The sequence below is a fragment of the Populus trichocarpa genome, chromosome 3 (assembly GCF_000002775.5).
Source record: "Populus trichocarpa isolate Nisqually-1 chromosome 3, P.trichocarpa_v4.1, whole genome shotgun sequence".
In the NCBI taxonomy this organism is placed as follows: domain Eukaryota; kingdom Viridiplantae; phylum Streptophyta; class Magnoliopsida; order Malpighiales; family Salicaceae; genus Populus; species Populus trichocarpa.
Window position 1 is genome coordinate 11,730,939 of NC_037287.2, and position 20,437 is coordinate 11,751,375.

The 20,437-nt window shown below is 29.2% G+C and overlaps 1 protein-coding gene across 1 annotated transcript; it reads right to left on the reverse strand.

The window, feature by feature from the left end:
• Positions 1 to 2,710: 2,710 nt before the first annotated feature.
• LOC18096965 (transcriptional regulator SUPERMAN) lies at positions 2,711 to 3,645 on the reverse strand. The gene has a single exon (XM_006385586.3). It carries the CDS (start codon positions 3,525 to 3,527, stop codon positions 2,808 to 2,810), a length of 720 nt encoding a protein of 239 aa, XP_006385648.1. The 5' UTR covers positions 3,528 to 3,645; the 3' UTR covers positions 2,711 to 2,807.
• Between the last annotated feature and the right edge of the window lie 16,792 nt (positions 3,646 to 20,437).

Sequence of the window (20,437 nt, forward strand, 5' to 3'; positions counted from 1 at the left end):
GTGAACTGTTTTTTAATTTTTTTAATTTTTTTTATATATTAATATATATTTTTTAAAATAATAATAAAAATATTATTTTAATATATTTTTAAATAAAAAATATCATAAACAGAAGTTACCAGAAAAAAAAAAAAGGAAGAAAGAGAATTTATGAGAGAGAGAGAGAGAGAGAGAGAGATTTGTACCATTCCCGATTGTTAATTTATGGCTATATTAAATTGCACAAATCCCGATGAGGTAATAGTTCACCTACTTTTTATTGGTTTTCCATGATTGATTTGGCAATTGCTCAGTCCATAGCGTGACAACATTTAGAAAATACTCGTTTTCGCTTTTAATATGTATTTGACTCGCTTCTTGTGGGTTATATATATATATATATATATATATGTAGATTTTTAAATATATTTTTGTAATTAAAGGAATTTTAAGTAAAAATTAAAAAAAATTATACATATATATAATTAAATAAATAAAAAATTATATGTGTTAAAAAATAAAATAAAACATAAAAAAAAACTAAAAATAAAATTGAAACTCGAAATCAATCTAAAACTAAAAATCTTATCAAGATCAGATATGTTTTTGTTGGTAATTTTAAGATAAAAAACTTTCCTGGTATGAGTTCTTCTCATCAAAAGAAGTAATTTGACACTATTTTCAACATTTTTGATGTTCATAGTCGGTGTAAACAAAAATTGTTTTCTTTTTTGTGTTGGATTCCAACGACTTTATTGCACTTCTCTTACTAGGAGCCAAAAAATAAAAAAAATAAAGTTTGAGATAAAAATTAATTTTTCCCTTTATTTTCGGAAACTAAAACGACCCAATATCAATAATCTGTAAAGTATAGGGATTACAATAAATATTTTACCCAAATTTTTTAAAATTACCCATTCCCTGCATGTTTTTTAGTTTGTTCGTCTTTCAATCTCACCCTCCCAGCAAATTGACTTATGATTTGGTACAATAAGAGACAAATTAAAAAAGAAAAAGAAAAAGAAAAGGGACAATAAAAATGATACTATGACATCCACAGTATCATGTTAAGATATCCACAATATATTTCGCACATGAATCCCCCCACGTCATTTAGTTTTTTAGTTAATTATTTTTTTAACAGACTTTTATTCTTTTCTTTGGTCTTCGTTCTTCAGCTTTTCTTTTTTTCTTACTCGTGAGGCATTTATCCAATAATCAAGGATGATTTGCATCTAAAAAATCAGAGAGCTTGGATTTACATTTCCCATAACCTAAATATCAAACCGAAAAATAGTAACTAATAAGTGTAAAAAATCAGAGAGCATGAATCATTTTTCTTTATTGGATATTAAAGAGTATTTTCAGATTAATTTGTACATCAATAAAGTTAAGTTTATTGTTTATATAATTCTTAGAACACATTATCTGGCTCATTAAAAAAAATTCCATAATTTTCTTTCAGTACCTGTCTAAGAACTTGAACCCAAAAAATTAAAGAATAAAATATACATTCTTAACCATGCATTAAATCAATCCCTAAAAATTATATCAGATTTGCAGTTTACTATATATATATATATATATATATATATATATATATATATATATATTTGCTAACATTGATACTAAGGAATTTGTTTCAATAAAATCTGAAACAAATATTTTTATGTCTAATGTCCATAAAGAACTCCTATAATTGCTTTTAAAATTTATATAATTGCTGCTAAACATGTATAATAATTAATATTTTTTTTAAATGACATTATAACATCTATTTGTGATGATATTATAGTCAAAATAATAGTATAGTTATTGAATAATTGTCACTAAAATTTTTTTTGGAGTGGTGAACGGAGGAGTGTGATATAATTATAAGCCAAAGGGTTAGTTTTTCTTTATTATTTTCTTCTTCTTTAAACATCATGGGAGGACAGTGAAATTTTGATGCGTTATGTTTTTTTGGGACATCATCCCATATACATGGCGACCATTTCATCGCCTCCATATGTACATGAAGATTTTCTTACTGTTAAAAATAGCGTTCAACATCAATAGCACTAGGTTCAACATTCAGAAAATTCATAGCCTTGGTTCAAAAAAGAAGAAGAAAAGTTCATTCATCTAGATGATCAGGAAAGAAGTATTGAAAAAGAAAAGAACAAGAATCTCGGTGGCCTTTTTGTTTTTTGGGCACTCCGAAATGGATTCAGGGGGAATCTGAGAGTACTTTAGCACAAATAATATCGTGGTAGAAACATGAATAGATATCTGAACCTACAGGGTACGGCTTTCTAAAGAAAATCAATGCATTAACTTTGGTATGAACTCTTCCTAGAATTGTTTAAATGTCTGTTCGGAGGTGCACTTTCTGTGAAGCTCTAAACACTAAAAGATGGCAGTTTCTGTGTTTTTTGGAAAATAAAAAAAGGAGGTGTGAATCCGTCTTAAGCATTAATGCAAATAGTGCCCACGGAAATATAACGCAGACAGACTTTATACATAGATCCGTAATTGAAAATGACAGTACGATGCCAGCTTTATCAGTGGAGCAACCGAGCCCTAATATGGTGTCATTTATTTGTCAATGAATAAATCATTAATTCTCTTCCTTTTAATTTACATGGTGCTTTTCTTTAGCTTTCCGCTTTCAAATTTCACAGCACCTTGAGTTTCACACCCTCTAATGAACTTTTGATTAATTGAAAAAAAAAAATCTCACTCAAGTCAATGAAAATAGACTGTTTCTTCAGATTAAAGGGCACTCTTTTTGACACACATAGCACTCAAACAAATAACACTAAAAAATACTGAAGCTTTCTTATCTGTTATGATGATGATCTATGCCCTAGCCGGAGCTCTAGATCAAGTTCTTCGTTTGCCAACTCCTTGCAGTTGTTGTTTTTGATACCATTGCTATGATCAGTGGATGCCGAGGGCTCGGCTTTGATATTAGAGTAACAATGAGAAGTGCTTATCTCAGGTGGTGCTACCGGAAAATTAAGAGATGGTCCTACCAAGTTGTTATGGGGATATGGTGTGATAGAGATAAGAGTAGAAGATGAATCAATAGAGCATGCAGTCATATTTGTGGGAGTGAAGACCCCATTAGGGTTTGGTAATTGGTAGAGTAGGCATAACCCGGAATTTGGGGGAAATTCTTGGGTCGGGATTATAAGAGTGGATGAGGAAGAACTGGAAGTCGATGAGTGAGGATTGGTTGAACCAGGCTGTGTTTGGTGGAGCCTAGCACGGTCACGGCGGTGCACATTCATGTGACCGCCTAGGGCTTGAGCAGACCGGAATTCTCTTCTACAAAAGGTGCAAGTGTAAGACCGTGGTGGCCAGGTGGTGCCGTTGATGTTGCCTGTATCCTCGGCAAAGGCTCTAACCTCCCAGGAGTCATCATCTTCTTGAGTCTGCTTAGGGTTCCACATCCAGAAACTAGGGGTCTCACTGGGGTTCCGTTGATGTTGATACTGATTTTGGTGAGATTGAGGTAAATTTTGGAGTTGGGTCAAGGAGAGAAGGCCAATCTCAGCAGCCATAGTACTAGTAACATTTAAGATAGGTGATAGAGGTGATGTGGAAACAAATGGAGAGAAGAGTTAAATAGGGGATGGGCTAAGGTGAGAGATCGAGACAAAACGAACCCTAACACCGAGGATATCACCAAAATTTTGTAGCAAGCAATTGGAATTTAGTAAGATTTGCATTGCAATAATTTACCCTCCCAACTAGCTAACTTCATACGTAAGGACAACATTTCTAATTACTTCGGCTTCAACGCCCCACTGTTACTGGTTCAATTGCCTCTTGCATTTTTCTCTGCCTTCAATGGTTCAAATTAGTGCGTAATGGACAGTATCATTCAATCGGAAGTTTAATTACAAGAAAGGATTGAAGTTTCCGTTGATTTCAACCTATTTGTAAGGTAGACATGCTATTTTTCAATTATTAGGGTTATTGTTAATGTTAATGAAGTTTCTTGGCCTTCACAGCCATAGCTCCTGTGTATGTATTTTTTATTCAACACTTAATTTGTGAGGTCACTTGTGCAAATAAGTTTGAGAGTATAGGAAAAGTTGCATTTTAAAGTATTTTAATTTAAAAATATATTAAAATAATATTTTTTATTATTTTAAATTTATTCTCAATATCATCATGTTAAAACAATAAAAAATATAAAAATAATAATTTAAAACAAAAACAATGAAGAGAAAACATAACATAATACAGTAATTGTGGAGGCTACTGAATGAGCGTTCGGCAATGATTTGTCCGATTAAAGGAAAATGAATCCTGTAGTAGCAGCGCATTGATTGCTCTTTTAAAGAATGTCCCATTTAATTCCCCAATATTTCTGCCTATACATAAAATGATCACATGGTAGTTGGGGAACCGCTCTTGCATTAACTTGCAGCAAGAGCACGACGCAATAAGAGAAGACTACTTAAGAAATAGGATTACCAAAATTAATGTCTTTAATTACTTAGCTTTATATGATTAATTTATTTATGGTTTAATTAAACCTTTTTTTTTTGTTTTTACAATAATTGTACTTAGCTCGAACCAAGGGCATATTTATTTCTCATGTATAAAATCCTGAAATCTTCTTGTTTTCGATACTTTTCTCATTATTCTCTATGAAATAAAACAATTAAACCTCTTTAGTGCTGTCATTATCGAGATATAACTACTCTCCAAACGACATGGCATTGACTGTGTTGTGAGTTCCACTAAGTGTTTGCAAATAGTGCGATTAATGAATCTGATTTCACCTAAAAACAAAGTAATTAAATAAATTTGGAATAGCATTTTTATGATATAAATATGAGTTCCATTATGATTTGAATGCATTTAATTGTATGATTTTGAAATTAATATAAATATTATTTTTAATAAATAATATATGTTTACAATTTGAGAAATTTTGACATATGGAATGAGAAAAAATCATGAAACTATATTTATGGTTTACTCACTCTATATGTTAAATAACATTCTATATTTCTGATTTTTCTTTTCTTTTATTCTACTATGATAACTTATGTCGCAGGTGGGACATCGAAGCGAACTAAGTATAAAAAGGGGTAAAAATAGGAAAAAGAATTTGCTATCTATTTTTATAGTAATTAGAAACCCTAACTGGTGTATAGAGATCTTGGATAAATGGCTGCATATGGAATAAAAAAAATAAACATCACCATATACATCCTACATAAAGTAAACTGCGTTGTTATATATTTTCAATGATAAGTGTATTTATGTGGTCTGTCTAAACTAGTATGTCTTTCGGGTATTGTCTTTATTATCTATTTAACAACATCCAAAGAACATGGAAAATAACAAGGTTTTACTTTAATAAATGATGGTAAAACGTCTTTTTTATTGCCATTATAGGTTCTTGTCAACCGATCACAATTACATTAAGTAAGAAATGAATTCTTTGTAGGTAAAGTTGAAAGGGATGTTGCACCTCTGATACCATCAGGTGAAGAATTATATGAAGTGGCCTTGTAGTACAAGGTTATTATGTTTGGTTTTTAAACCGGTATGCAGAAGTGTTATGGTTTTAGTGTGACCCATAATTGGGTATGGATTTACCGATAAAATTAATGCTGATAATTTTTTTTGTTTGGCGTGTTATTCTCATCTATAAATCCATCGATGATTATATTACCGACTGATTGATATATAACTGACGATATGTTTTTCAATGACATTTTTCCGTTTGTGATTCCTTAGATAAATTTATTTTCAAGTAAATCAATGTTTAAATACCGATGAGATATTCTGTAAATGATATGAAATATTATGGTAATGATTCTATTGCTACTCTAAACCAGTGTTGGATTTATGGTCGTCGTGAACATAGAAAATGAAGTGCGCGTTGCAAACATGTGTTGGGTTATCGTGGATGAAGAGGAAGATGTGAATGTTGCTTGATGATGTGCTATCAGTGTGGAGAAGAAGAAATGAACATTTCTTGAATGTAAAACTAATAGTGTGGGTGAATTTGGGAGAGTGAAATAGAGAGTCAAGTTCAACTTGTTCTTTAAAGGTAAGGGGAGGGGAAGGAAATGTCAGGTCACAAGTTTTTTTTTAGGGAGAGAGGGTTTATACTTTTTTGTTTTTATTTTTATCCTTTTAATCAAGGTTGTCAATTTCGTTCTGTTTCGTCCGGAATGGCCGAAACATTCCATACCAATTCAAAAAACAAAACAAAACAGAACAATTTTCATCCCGTTCCGGATTTTTCGACTAAATTTCGGCCGGAACGTTCCGGTTTCATTCCACATGTTCCGTTCCGCTCTTGAAAAGCCATTGAACCTTGTTCAATTTAATTAATTAAACCACCCAAATATAAAAAGCTCTTTTTCATTACTATTTTCAATAACAATGATATTAATTTTTTAAAATTAGATTTATCACTAATATATATGGTTTATATTCATGTTGTTTTTTTCATGTTTATACTTTGTAGGAATTTGAGCAAAACAAGGGATGCTTTAGATTCCATTAACCTTGATAACATTGACCTAACTTTATATTTAAAATATTTGTGTTAAAACATTTTACTTTCATAATATTTTGATATTTTGTTTAAGTTGAATTACTTTAAGTTAAAGATCTATTTAATCTTGACTATTTAGAAATATTTTAAATTTTGAAATTATATTTGTTTGGCATTGTGTTTGTATTGCATAATTTATAATTAATTTATCTTGAATTTGAATTATGTTTGTTGAATATATATATATATATATATATATATATATATATGTGTGTGTGTGTGTGTGTGTGTGTGTGAACAGTACAACACCGAAACGGCACGCCAAAACACTCCAAAACTGAAACATTTCATTCCAATTGAAAAAACAAAACACCTACCGGAACGAAATTGACAACATTGCTTTCAATGAGAGAAAGCTAGAGAGAGATCACGGGTTTCTTGTGATTTTTTAATACAAAGTGTTTTGGTGGGGTCTAACTAATTCTTCTGTTTTTTGCGCGTGAGAGTGAGAAACTAACCACCTATTTATACTTCCTAAAATATTCTAATCTCTAAACTCATCCATACCCATTACTATTTTCATGAATTCTCTACAAGCTTTCACCACCTTCTACTAGCTTCAAATTTTGTATTGCTTATTGGTTTTTCAATATACTCTCGATGATTATCAAAAAAAAAAAAAAAAACCCTTCTCTTTTTAAGCAACATTATGTTCTCCCTTTTCCTTTGTTTTTTTATTATATTTAAAAAAACCCAAAGAAAATTTTATTAGTCCTTGAAGAGGTAAAAAATTACAAAATGACTAAAAATTAGCAAAATCATTTCAAAAAATGTATTTTTAGTATATTTTTGTATCTTTTTTTTAATATAATGAAAATAGGGGTAAAAAATGAGTTACGACAACTTATTTCTCAAACAATCATAAGGTAAGTTTCTTTTTTCATCTCTCATAGCTCTTTTTATCAACTTTATAAAAAACCCTTTCAAAATATATTAAAAAATTAATAAGTTGTGTTGGTATATATTTGGGTAGGGGTTCTCTTTTTATTCATTTATAATGTGAGAGATCAGTTAATATAAAAATATTGTAACCTTATCTAATAATTTAGATTTTTGAGTTGAGAATGTTTTTTTTTTTTTTACATATTATTATAAGTCTAATTGTTAAATTTTCACATGTTAGAATCCTATTATCCTCAATTTTTCTTTAATTATGTTAAAAAATTTAGTATATAATATAAATCTATGCAAGTTTTAAGTTTAAAGCTTTTCATTTAAGGATATGTATTCGAAAATTAATATAAAGTTATTTTTTAAACCTCATCTAAAAACTTATATTTTAAATTTGAAATTATTACCCGAGTTTATAACATATGATAAATATTTTTTTATTCATATCATTAAATTTTGTGCATTTGAATGATGTGGCATTTTGAATTTATTTTTGGCACTCGTTCTATAGTATAAAAATTATTTTCTTATATGGTTGAAATTCGTTTGACACTGGAGTAAGATATTAAATATAGTAACAAGCACAAGTTTCTTGGAAATAGGTTCTCCTTGATGAACTTGTAACGAGGTACGTGAATGATAGCAGTGTTATTAAATCAAACCGAGCTTGAATCAGTGAAAATGTCGGTATCATTCATCATTTTAATTGATAGTTCACTGGTTCAACTGGGTCGGTTTAATACATGGAATTAAAGATTAATTTTTTTTTCATATTTCTTTTTATCAAATGACTCATAATTAATGAATTGATCTTCAATTTGATTTGATTTGTGGTAGATTCAATCTACTTCGTAATCGGTTCAGCCTCTCATTCCACCCTCCAACCATTTAAAGAAAAAAAAATTCACTTCATGAAAAGGAGGGAAATGAGGGTTAAAAGAGTTTCCTTCCCTTCCAATATTTAAGAGTTTTTCCTAAATAAGGTTAACTAATTAGTTTCCCTTCATTCCCTTTTCTTTCCATCCAGTCACTTTGTTTCCAAACAAATGATGAGAGATTCACAAGGAAATTACTTTCTGACGGTCTATTTTCAAGGAATTTATATTATTTGAACTTGTGCCGTGATGGATGTTCACTGCAAATTGAAAAAACTATTTGAACATAAGAAATTACTTAACCCTACAGTATAAATACACAAGTATGCTCGTTATTTGAACTCATTTATTCAACAAGCTATATTTCCCCCCCTAAGAGATCTAGCATTCGATGCTTAGTTGTAAGGTTCAAATTTACCTCTCAAATTAGAAGTTAACAGAAACTTATTTAGTTTCTCTCTGTAGTTTTCCTACTTCTGCTGACAGGAAGATAAATATAATCTTAGCAAGTGTTTTCATGCGTGTGTCCAGCGCACCAATCCACTTGAACGTGACTGTCAAGGACAACTAAGCCTCGACTCACTTGCCTCTCACTTGTTTCCATTATTCTCCTTCTTGTTACTTTCTTCTTGTTACATAAACAAAAAGACATGCAAAATCGAAAGACGAATTGTGTAAATTGTACATTAATTGATGGACTGTGAGAAGAAATATAATATTGGTTTGATGTTGTCGAATATAGTACAAGTGATTGCATCTGTGTCTTGAAGCTCGCAAGTAAACGAAGCAAATGAATTAAGAAATCTGTTCTCATAGCTTTTTTCACCAACGACTACAACAAGAAATAGAGGTCTTAATTACTTTTCTTTTTCTTTGGTTACTTCGTTTGTGTTACCTGCGGAAATGTTTGGAAACGCGGTGTAATTGTGTTTTTAAAAATTTTAATTTTTTTTATTTAAAATAATTTTTTATGTTTTCAGATCATTTTGATATGCTGATATCAAAAATAATTTTTAAAAAATAAAAAAATTTATTTTAATATATTTTTAAATAAAAAACACTTTGAAGCGTCATCGTTACCACCAACCCTAATACATGAAGACTGTTACCAGTTACGGCCTGCCTTTTGGTTTTCCTATGCTTAGCTATACTACAACATGTACATATTTTGTCTCCCTTTGATCGCCATATCCTACACGTTTAAGTGGATGAAGACAGCATTATTTTAATCAGGGGTCTTGACATACAAGAATTACTTAACATATAGTTTCTTAATAGCAAACTAAGTAGTTGATTATTGAATTGCATAACAAGTTCCAAATAATTTATTTCAACCTTTTCTTTAATCACCTGAATTCTAGTGAGTAACGTGTTGAAAAAATATTTTTTTTTAAAAAAGAAAGATAATGTGTCAATTTGACAACCAGTCCTTAATTGATATCATCGTCTCAAAGGATATTCTTTATGATTAACATCATAAATATCCCTTTCTCTCGAACACAAATCATAGGATAAAAAAACATTAAAATAAAACCTGTCCAGACAAACACAAACAGCCACTTGGAAAAGATAAAAGAATGTGTTGCAATTACTTTAAGAAGTTAATTACTTGATTATCTCCATCTAATTGCTAGTAACTTGCAATGCCGAGATAAATCAACTAGTCCTTGTCGCGATTAAAAAATAATATAAAAAGTGATTTCGGATCCATCGTAGAAGTATCTTAGAACACCACTGGAAAAATGAATTATATGGATCGAATATTCTGTTGTAAAATAATCTTTTAATCCATTAGTAAAATTATACAGATTTACTGACATAGTAATTTTATCAGCTAATATCGTGTTTGTAGATTCAGATCTGTATATAATTTTATTATTAATTTAATCACTAATGATTATATGGACAGAATTTTATTATCAACAATGAAAATACACAACAACCAATTTTTATCAGTTTATTGGTTGATAAATATTACGACAAATAACCTATCTATAATACATCTCATATTTTCAATGAATAATCGACAAGATTATTAATAATAACTTTTTATCAATGATCTTGCTATTATAAATCAAAATACTTAATAATTCCATGTAATTCTCCAATGAAAATTGATATGTTTTACTAATGGAGTTTTTGATCAATTAGGGATTCTATTGGTGGTGTGGATAATTTCTTTAATGCTATCAAAAAAATAATTTGACATTAAACAACATTAAAGAATATTATACCAAAAATTTAACTTGAATAATACATTTAATATATATTGAGAGTAAATATATATATTTCTAAATATTGATTTAACTGTAAAAATCATTACAAATATGTAAAAACATTAATATGACTTTGCTTGTCAAATAAAAAAGAAACATCTCATTTTAACTCTTTCAGCTCAATCAATTATACTTTCTATTGTTTTATTATCTCTATATAAGTATTGATGGTGCATAGTTTTCATCTAGAAGAAAAAAATCTAGCCATGAACGACTAGAAATCTTAGACCTTCATGGCTAGAAATGCTAGCCATGAAATGGCTTGTCCCCACATTTTGTTGTTTAGGCTTCGGCCCGAACAGCATGGTCACCACCAATACTATATCACTTTAGACGAAGGCCTAAACGGCTACACCTGGCCTGGCCTGTTTAGGTTTTTTTTCCTTTCTCTAACCTTTTTCAATACACTATCCAATACCCACACACTAAATATATTTTTTCGTCCTATGGAGTTAAAATGTTGACGTCGTGCACCATCGATGCACACAAACTTTTATGGGTTTGCATTATATTTTTGAGCTAATGATTGATAGTAAAAACATGCATCATTTTTTATATATTTAAGTATTTTCTTTCTTGATTAATAATTATTTCTAATCAACTTATCATTAACAATCATCAACCTCTCCACACTAATAAAAGGTAATTAATATTTTACATCAATATTTTTATCAATTAATTGTCATACAACTTTTTAAGTCATGAGATAAATTGAAATGACAAAAATCTATAAATACTTGAATCATAAAAATAGAAAGAGAGAGAAACAAAATTTTTAGACTCAACATTTCACTTTGTCAAATAACCATCTCAAGTTAGGTTGTAAAAAACAATTTTTTAATACAACATGAAAAATACAATATAAACTCGAATTGTAAATTTGGATTGTAAAATTATAAAATTATAAATAATTTTTTTAACTAATTATATATTGGTAATTTTAGTTAAGAAATTGCATTAAAATCTGATAAAATAAGTCAACAATATTATAATCAATGAGTGATCTAAATAAAATAAGAGAGATAGATAGTATGAATCAATAAATTAATGATAAGGAGAAATAAAAAGTCCCAGAATAAAATTTCTCAATACAAGAAAATCACTAAAAAGGTAGGAAGCACACATAAATCTAGTGACAACTTGGTTGTTCCCATCACAATAAGTCTTGATTGGTTCTTTTTGGGTTGCAAGCTAATAAGTTTAAATTAATAATTAACTAACATAAATTCAATAATAAAATAAAAAAAATCTGAGTTAATCATAGTTAACTCGTATACCCATCACCAGTATTATGAAATTAAAATAACTTTATAAAATCAAGAAACTTAATTTTCTATAAATTCAAGATGAAATAAAAAAAAACTAAAGTACTGTTGTACTGAACAGGTGAATAATGAATTCAATTTTGTTTTAGGTTTTTTCTTAATGTTGATTTTTAATTGTTAAAGGGGGCCCGATTCTCATTTTATGACGAGAAGTTGTTTCAACCCAGAAATAGGCATAAAGCCTTTCACATTGTAATCTGGGCCACAAACTAAACGTGGCGACCTAAGTTAGGCCCATACAAAGAAAAGGAAAGCTGATCAGTCCATAAATACAGTTCAGCTCACAAATAGTCAGATACAAATCCAAGGCTTGAGATTGACAGACCGAGTGGGCTAGCGTCCAATCTTCGTGCAGAGGCCCTAAGATTTAAACTCTCCCCCACCTCACCGGGGGCTCCCCTTGTTGCCTTTGTTGAGTTTTGTTCTCTTACTATTAAAGTTGCCGGAGATCGGAGGACGGGTCCAATATCATTGGGCAACAGGACGCCCATCTCACCGGTAGAGTGTTTGGTTTTTTTGCTGCATGGTTAGCATAGCAACAGCTACCACTAAACATACGTAAATGACACAGTAAAGACTGGGACAGTAAACATTACTTGAAACAAAGAGAGGACATCGAAAGAGTTGTCTGAAGCATATGCATCCATGTAAATGGAAAACTGAAGCATCACAAATTAAATCTGCTTTGTCTAGTATATTGCAGTGGATATAACTATAGCACCAGTCACCATGTGAAGCCAAGCGATGAGACTTTTTTCTTCAATAATGTTTGTATTTTACCATTAGCCCTAACCGCAAACCCATATTTGCTCTGCAAATAATAATAATAATAATAATAATAATAAATCTATTTTTCTTTTCCTTGTTATATGATTTCAAGAAAGGGAAATTCATGCAGGACTAAGATTTCAAGAATTAGAACTTTTGTAGCTTAATCACAGCAACTCTATGCACGTTATCAGTGATCTATATATTAACACATCAAAAACTATGTTTTAATTTCTTCGATTTTTTCTGTCTTTTCCCTTTTGTCCTCATCACTACTCTCAGAAAACGTATCTGTTGCATATTTTTGTCCGTTTTAAAAAATATATCTTTCTTTATGCAACTTGGGATGAGGAGACAATATTGTAGGGCACTACCCGTGATTTTTCTATCTAACTTTTTCTTTTGGATTAATTAACATATAAAAAACTGGAGAATCTATGCGAGGATGGGTGTGTTTATGCATAAACTCCCTCCTTTTTTTAATAATGTAGGACCGTTTTCGAAAGAAATGAGGATCATTTTAATATCTTTGATATTGAATGCCTATTAGTACAAGAAGTTCAGCAAGATGGGTTTAGTAATGAAGCATTTTCAGAAAAACTAGATTGGATGCGTCTGTAAATGTGATCTTTTTTTATGTATTTGGAGCACAGCTGCTTGCAAAACGTTACAAAGGAAATAGATTTTAGTCTGCAGGTGCAGAGAAACAATAAATCACACATGACAACCAAGAAATTGGAATTTGAATTTGCAGCAGACACTAATCGCCATCATTAGGAATCTCAAGTAAATTCCATTTGAAAAACCACCAGCCTGAGAGCTTTCAGTCAATCTGTCACTCTGAAGCAACAATAAGTCCAACCATTAATATATTCCATCCCCGGAATTTATCATGAACAAACAGAGCCCCAGCCGCAACCAATTCTATAGCACAATATCAACTATTAACATTCCGACATCTCCATCAATAAATACTACAAATCGGAATACCACATATTACATTCTGCCATCCACCATAACATGAAGCCCTTCAAAGATGAATTCACTGCCACATCAACCCCACCGAAAATCTCAAATCCACACCATAAGCTCCTGTATTCTATTCACCCCTTGTTTTGCAAGGGAATCAGCCATGAAGTTTGCTTCTCAAAGGATATGACAGAAAGAAAAATTACTCTAAACAAAAGAAAATCAAGAAGCTTTAATGAATAGATCATGGGATTTCCAAGGTGTAGAAGAAGGTTTGTTCATCCAATTCACCACGGAAGCCGAGTCAGATTCCATTAAGAATTTTTTCCCAATAAAATCATCCATCGAAGAAGACAATTCAATAGCTTTTACAACAACTAGCAGCTCAGCTTCATTAGAGTTTCTACTTTTTAGTATCCACTGACTTACCACTCCATAATGATTTCTTAACACCCCTCCAATACGTATAGGTTCAAGTTTACCTTTAGAAGAGCCATCACATTCCATTTTAATACATTACTATTAAGAGGATTCCAGTATAAGATCAAGAGCCTACTGCTCAAGACATTCATCTAACAAACCAATCCCTCAACCAAGATCAATAAATCTATTGCAAGATAATAGAAATCCAAAAAAATAGCTTTTAACCAAATACCCAATCTTGTTAAGATTAATAAAAAAAAAATATCATAATTAGGTATTCTATTATTGAACATCTTTTCATTTCGTAGAAGCCATAAAAACCATGAAATACCAAAAAATATCATAGTCCATACCTTCTTTTGAAACTTTCCATGAACCAAATCCACCCATTAATTAAAGAGATAAGACATACATGTTGGACACCATCAAGACACCCATACTAATCTGCAAATATGGACCAGACCCTCCAATATTTATAGCAGTGTAGAAGAACATGATCTATTGTTTCCTCGCAAACCAAACATAACGGACAATTGGCCTTATTAGCATCAAGAATGCCAATTTTTACCAGAACTCCCCTTGTGTTGATTTTGCCAAGAATGACCATCCAGCAAAAAAAAACTTCAACCTTATAAGAACACTTTCGTGGACATATTGACAATAAGACTCATTCTTGTTATGCTACAAAACTTCTTTGAAATGCCTAAGAACTTATAAAGAAATAGTGCGTGTCTTGAGCTTTATGAACCAAAAGTAAGAACGAATCAGATTTCTATAGATCACGTCTTTGTGGAATATTTGAATGAAACTTAAGCTGTATATTGAAGTGACATATAGAAGAATGCTAAATAAAATAAGAACGCATAGTGGGAATTGACTCAAGATTATATATCTTTTAAATAATTTCTTGAAATATTAAAAGGGCAAATGGATTAATTAAACTAAAATTATGTATTCATATCCTCTCATGTTTGGAAAACAACGTGACCATCACGTTTCAAATCTTTTCATTGATTTTGAATTCAACAATCTAGATTAGACAATAATAATAATAATAATAATTAATTAGTCAAATTGGAGATGGATCCTCTCATGTGCTAAGAAGAATATCTTAAAAGAATATGAATGATCATGTTTCAATTCTCTTAATTGGCTTTAAATCTAATGATTTAGGTTGTAAGAGGAAAAATGTTAACTAATTAAGTTGACACTATTTTTTTCATGTACTAATTAAATTATGTTCATTGAATTTGAATTTAATAGTTCATATTTATCAAATAAGATAGAAAGAAGCGTAAGAGGATCATAGTCCATTAAATTATGAGCATTTTAAACATAAATCATAATTTTGAACATAAATCGATATATATATCCGTTCATTTTGAATATAATAATTTAGTTTTAAAGAGGCAATCAAATATGAAATAAAAAAAAAACGATTTTAATAGATTTATATTAAAAGTTCAATGTCACCTAAGTATATACCTGAATGACAACAATTACGTTATTTGACATCCTGATTTCTTTTTCTGACTGATTTGGTATTTAAATGAGCAACTTCACAACATATTTGGTGAAAAGGTTTCGGAGCTAGGTTTTTTTTTCCCGCTATTTGAAGTATTATTTAATCTTTTTCACGGTAGATGGTACATGTATTATGAAGGAAATAGAAATCCTCGCAATCAGATTTGCATGGATATATTTTTTTATTGGGATCTTCAAAGGAACACACGACCATATTCTTATTAAATATAAATTACTGAATTCAAATTAAAAATTATGATTTAATATATGATAAAAGCATAAATAACTTTAACTATTTGTTATTTTATTTCTCTCTTCTAATATAAATTATTGAATTAAAAATCAATAACATCATCAATCATATTTTTTTTAGAAATATAAGCGTTCAAATATTAAAATTTATATAAATAAAACATGATTAATTAATAAGCATATTTGAGACCAAAAAACAATTATTTGACCTATAAAATAATTATTTTATTCCAACCTTTTTATACATATCCATCTCATGAATAAAAAATATGAACAATTAGCTTTCTTTATCTCCCTGAATAATTTTTCAAATGAAAAAGCATTTAGTTTTAAAGTTAAAAAACTGTTAGATTTTTTTATGGACGATAATTAAGGCAAAACGATGGGGATTAATTTTAATAATTTTTAAAATTAATTCTTCATTAATTTGATTTCAAGAATCAATATAAACAGGGGTTTGAAACGGAGATACTTTGTACACTTGACAAGCTCTCTTGCCTTGTTCCTTGGAATTTTCAAGCTGGGTTTGCCTCCTTTTGCTCTGTTTATTACCTTTTCCTTTCCTAATCTAGTGCTTTAAAGATACCTACACTTGCGCATATACTTTTCTTAATGCATGCGTTCCTTATTATTTTATGGTTTTCATGATCTAAGACTCTTAACAGCAGAGGAGTATTTTACAATACCTAGTTAAGGTTTACTGAGATCTACTTAAAAAAATTATTGCTTATTTATAATGATAAGCATCGCAGTCCTTCATTTTCATTCTGATAATAAAAACAATAATAAGAAGAAGAATATCAATATTAATAATAATCAACTTTTGAAACCAATAACATAGTTTAATATTTGACCTAGTAAATTGTGATCGTAATTTATTTATGCCCTTTTGTCAATTAACGTACAAACCAGAAATGCGGCTGTTCTTTCTGTTATAGTACAGAGTGAATAATTATTTTATGCCTTGGCTATGTTCTTTTTTAATTAAAGATTATATATTATATATAAAACCGAACAGTAATTTGATCACTAATAAAAGAAGTTCATTAAAAACTAGAAAAGCAGATTATTATATATATGCTTACTTTGCGCAGAAGGAAGATCCAATTAAGTAGGTCTGAGGATTTTATTTTTATTATATTACATAAATTGATACTTGCATCTAGCAAAACTTGAGGCAGTGCTCATGAGAAAATGATTGGCTGAAAAAAAAAAGCTATCAGAAGTTTATGCATTTCCATTATAATAATCTTTTATAGTCAATATAGAGAAGGGACATACTATAATATAAAGAAAGTAGCCGTTTTATAATCTTTGAACACAAGTGGTACTGCAAATTAATTAACAAACACCGATGTAAACAGCCTCCATTGTTATAATTGATATCTAAGATTGGTAACTTTTGAGTATTTAAGTTCTGAAATTGGAGTAAATACTTGACCACAAGTCATTCCTCTAATGAAATGGTTTTTAGTGCAAGTCATTCCCATGATCTATTCTAAAAATCAAAGTAGAATTATATATTACACATTTTCACTCATTTCCCTTATTACTCTTTATTTTTTAAAAAATTTACTGAAAATAAACATTTAACTATATAAATATAGTTAGGGTATAAGTGAAATTGCATTTTTAAAACAACACAGGCTAAAACCTTAAAACAATAATAACAAGATTTTTGACCATTTGATTATTTTTTAGGTGATTTTACATGCAGTTTTTCTATAGAAACTACTTTGTCACTTATCAAATTATTGGATCTATCAAAATTAAACCTATAAGTTGTTTGAACTAATTTTATTATTTTTCCTAGATATTAGGTTTTTTTGTTTTGTTGTTTATTCTGTTTTAATTTTTTTTTTGTTATGCTTTTAGACTTCTAGTTATTTTCTAGTAGAAATAAGATTTTTAAAATTTTTATAAACCTTTTAATAATCTGCCACCATATATTTATTTTTCAGAAAATAAAATTGTAGGATGCACATTTGAAATTCTTTTGACTCGTTAAAATAATTATGTTTTTCTATCATTGTTAGTATCCTTAATTGCTTTCGTCTGCATCAAGTATGTTCCTCCTACCATGACTCAAACTCATTTTTATATATGAGAAGTTAGAGGTTTTCTAATTTGTCATTCAAATCATTAAAAGGACCAGTTATTACTCGGAAGAATAACCTACGGTATCGGTGTTGTCAATTATTTTCACAAACAATAAGTTATATTTTCTTTAAAATCATACTTTATTCATTATTAATGAAGTTTCTATTTTTCAAAAAATTATTTTTTCAAACAATAAGTTATATTTCTCTAAAATTGTAATTTGTTTAGTATTAATGAATTTTCTATTACAAAACATATTGAAGCGTAGGGAGCAAAGATTATTACATCTGTTATAACCAAATTTTTTAGCCCTATTTTTTATATATTAAAAAAATAGAAAAATTCAAAAAAATGTGTATTTTCAAAAAATCTAGTTAATTTTAATTATTTTTTTAATTTTTATTTAATTTTTGTGTCAAATTAAGCTAGGAATAATCATTAAAAAATACAAAAAAGTTTAAACATAAAAACAAAAAATATACTTGGGAGTGAAATTGGACCAATAACTAAGTGTAACAAATCAAAGATCAAGTTTGAAAAGTTCAGTTAAATCCAAGAATGGTTTTGTGTGCAATTGGAAATTTATTGGAAGAGAAATGGAAGAATAAGAACTTAATTTGTAGTTTGGCTAAGATTAGAAAAACTAAAGAGTCAAGGATGAATTTGAAACTCGTGGCTAAATTACAAGGTCAAATAGGGACTTATTTGAAGAGAAAAATAAAAATTAAAAGTTAGATCGGTCAAATTTGAATAATTTCAGGAACCAAGGATGAGTTTGTTATAAATAGCTAAAAATAAGGGTCAATATTGACTCAATTTGGGATATAATTGAAAAGGAAAATGTTGTTTAGGGCAAATTCAATCAAAATTAGAAAAAATCAAAAGTCGAGAACTGTAATGAAGAAGGAGGAAATATTCAAGGGACCAATTGACTTTTTATTTAACTTTGTTTCAGTCTCATTATTTTCAGTCCAATCAATTCCAATAGAGTCCAATTGAATTAAATTAATTCAATTCAATTCAATTCAACCCATTTAATTCAAGTTTTCATTCTAATTATTTTCAATTGATTCAATTTAGTCCAAATTAATCAAGAAATTAGACCCCAAATTCCAGCAATTAATTCTTATTTTTCAGTTACAATCCCATCAATAAAACTAGATTTTTTAACTCCTCAATCCCAAATTCTAGCCCATATCTTCAATCAATTCTCCAAGAATCAAGCCCCCTTTAAATTAAAATGACAATCATCAAGTTCAACTTAAGAACCAACCAAAATAAATTGGTGAAATCTCAATCCCATTTCGACCAATGGGTTTAATTTCCATTTTAAAAGTGGCTTAAATGACAAGTCTTTTTTTTTTATAGCGATCAATGTCAATATCTTGCTAAAGACAAGTTCTTTTTTTAGAGGACCAATGGTAAATGTTTTATGCATAACCACACCGACAAGTCCTTTTTAGAAAGACTGATGTCAAGATTTGATTTTTGTAAATAATCAAATAAACAACCCTTCTATTTTTAAGGATCAATATCAAATTTCTCACAAAACGATTAGAAAAGTCATAAACTAATTAACTCTGTATATATTTTGAAAATTAGAAAAATCCAAAAAAAAACGTCGTTTTAGTAATTTTAATCATTTCATTATTTTTATTTAATTTTTTTGTTTTAAAAAACATTAAAATCATAAAACAAATACAATAAAAATAAAAATATATCTAGCTAGGGTTAAAATTGGATTGATAATCAAGTATCACATGTAAAAACAAAGTCCTGGAATTTTTGGGCTATAATAAAGGTTTGGATTGAAGAGGCAATTGAGAAAAAAAGATTAATTTGATTTAACTATGTTAAGATCAAAGAAAATTTGAAGTTCAATGAAAATTTTGAAAAAAATAACCAAGATCAAAAATAAATTGAGGTTATAATTGAACAAGAAAATCAAAATTAAGAGTTATTTTGATTAAAATAGTAGAATGTTAGGAACTAAGGATGGACTCGCAACAAATGGTTAAATTTGGAGGTCTAAATTGATTTAATTAAGTACACAATTGAAATGAAAAGGGGAATTTATGATAAATCCGGTTGAAATTGCAAGAATTCAGAACATAAGGACTAAATTGAAAAGAAGCTAAATTAGAAAGATTATCTTAAGGATTATATTGAAAGGGAATTCAAGATTTAAAGCCCTGAATGAATGAATTGAAAAAACTCAAAAGTTGAGTACTGTAATGAAAAGGGGGCAATATTCCAAGGACCAATTGACTATTTATATAACTTCGTTTCAATCCTAGTTATTTCATTCCAATCAATTCAATCCAATTAATTCCATTTCAGTCCAATAAATAACAATTAAGTCCAATTGTTAATTTCCAATTAAATTAATTAGTCTAATTCACTCCACTCACTTGGTCTAAAATAATTCAATTTAGTCTAGAATTCAATTAAGCAATCCATCAACTAAACCCAGATTTC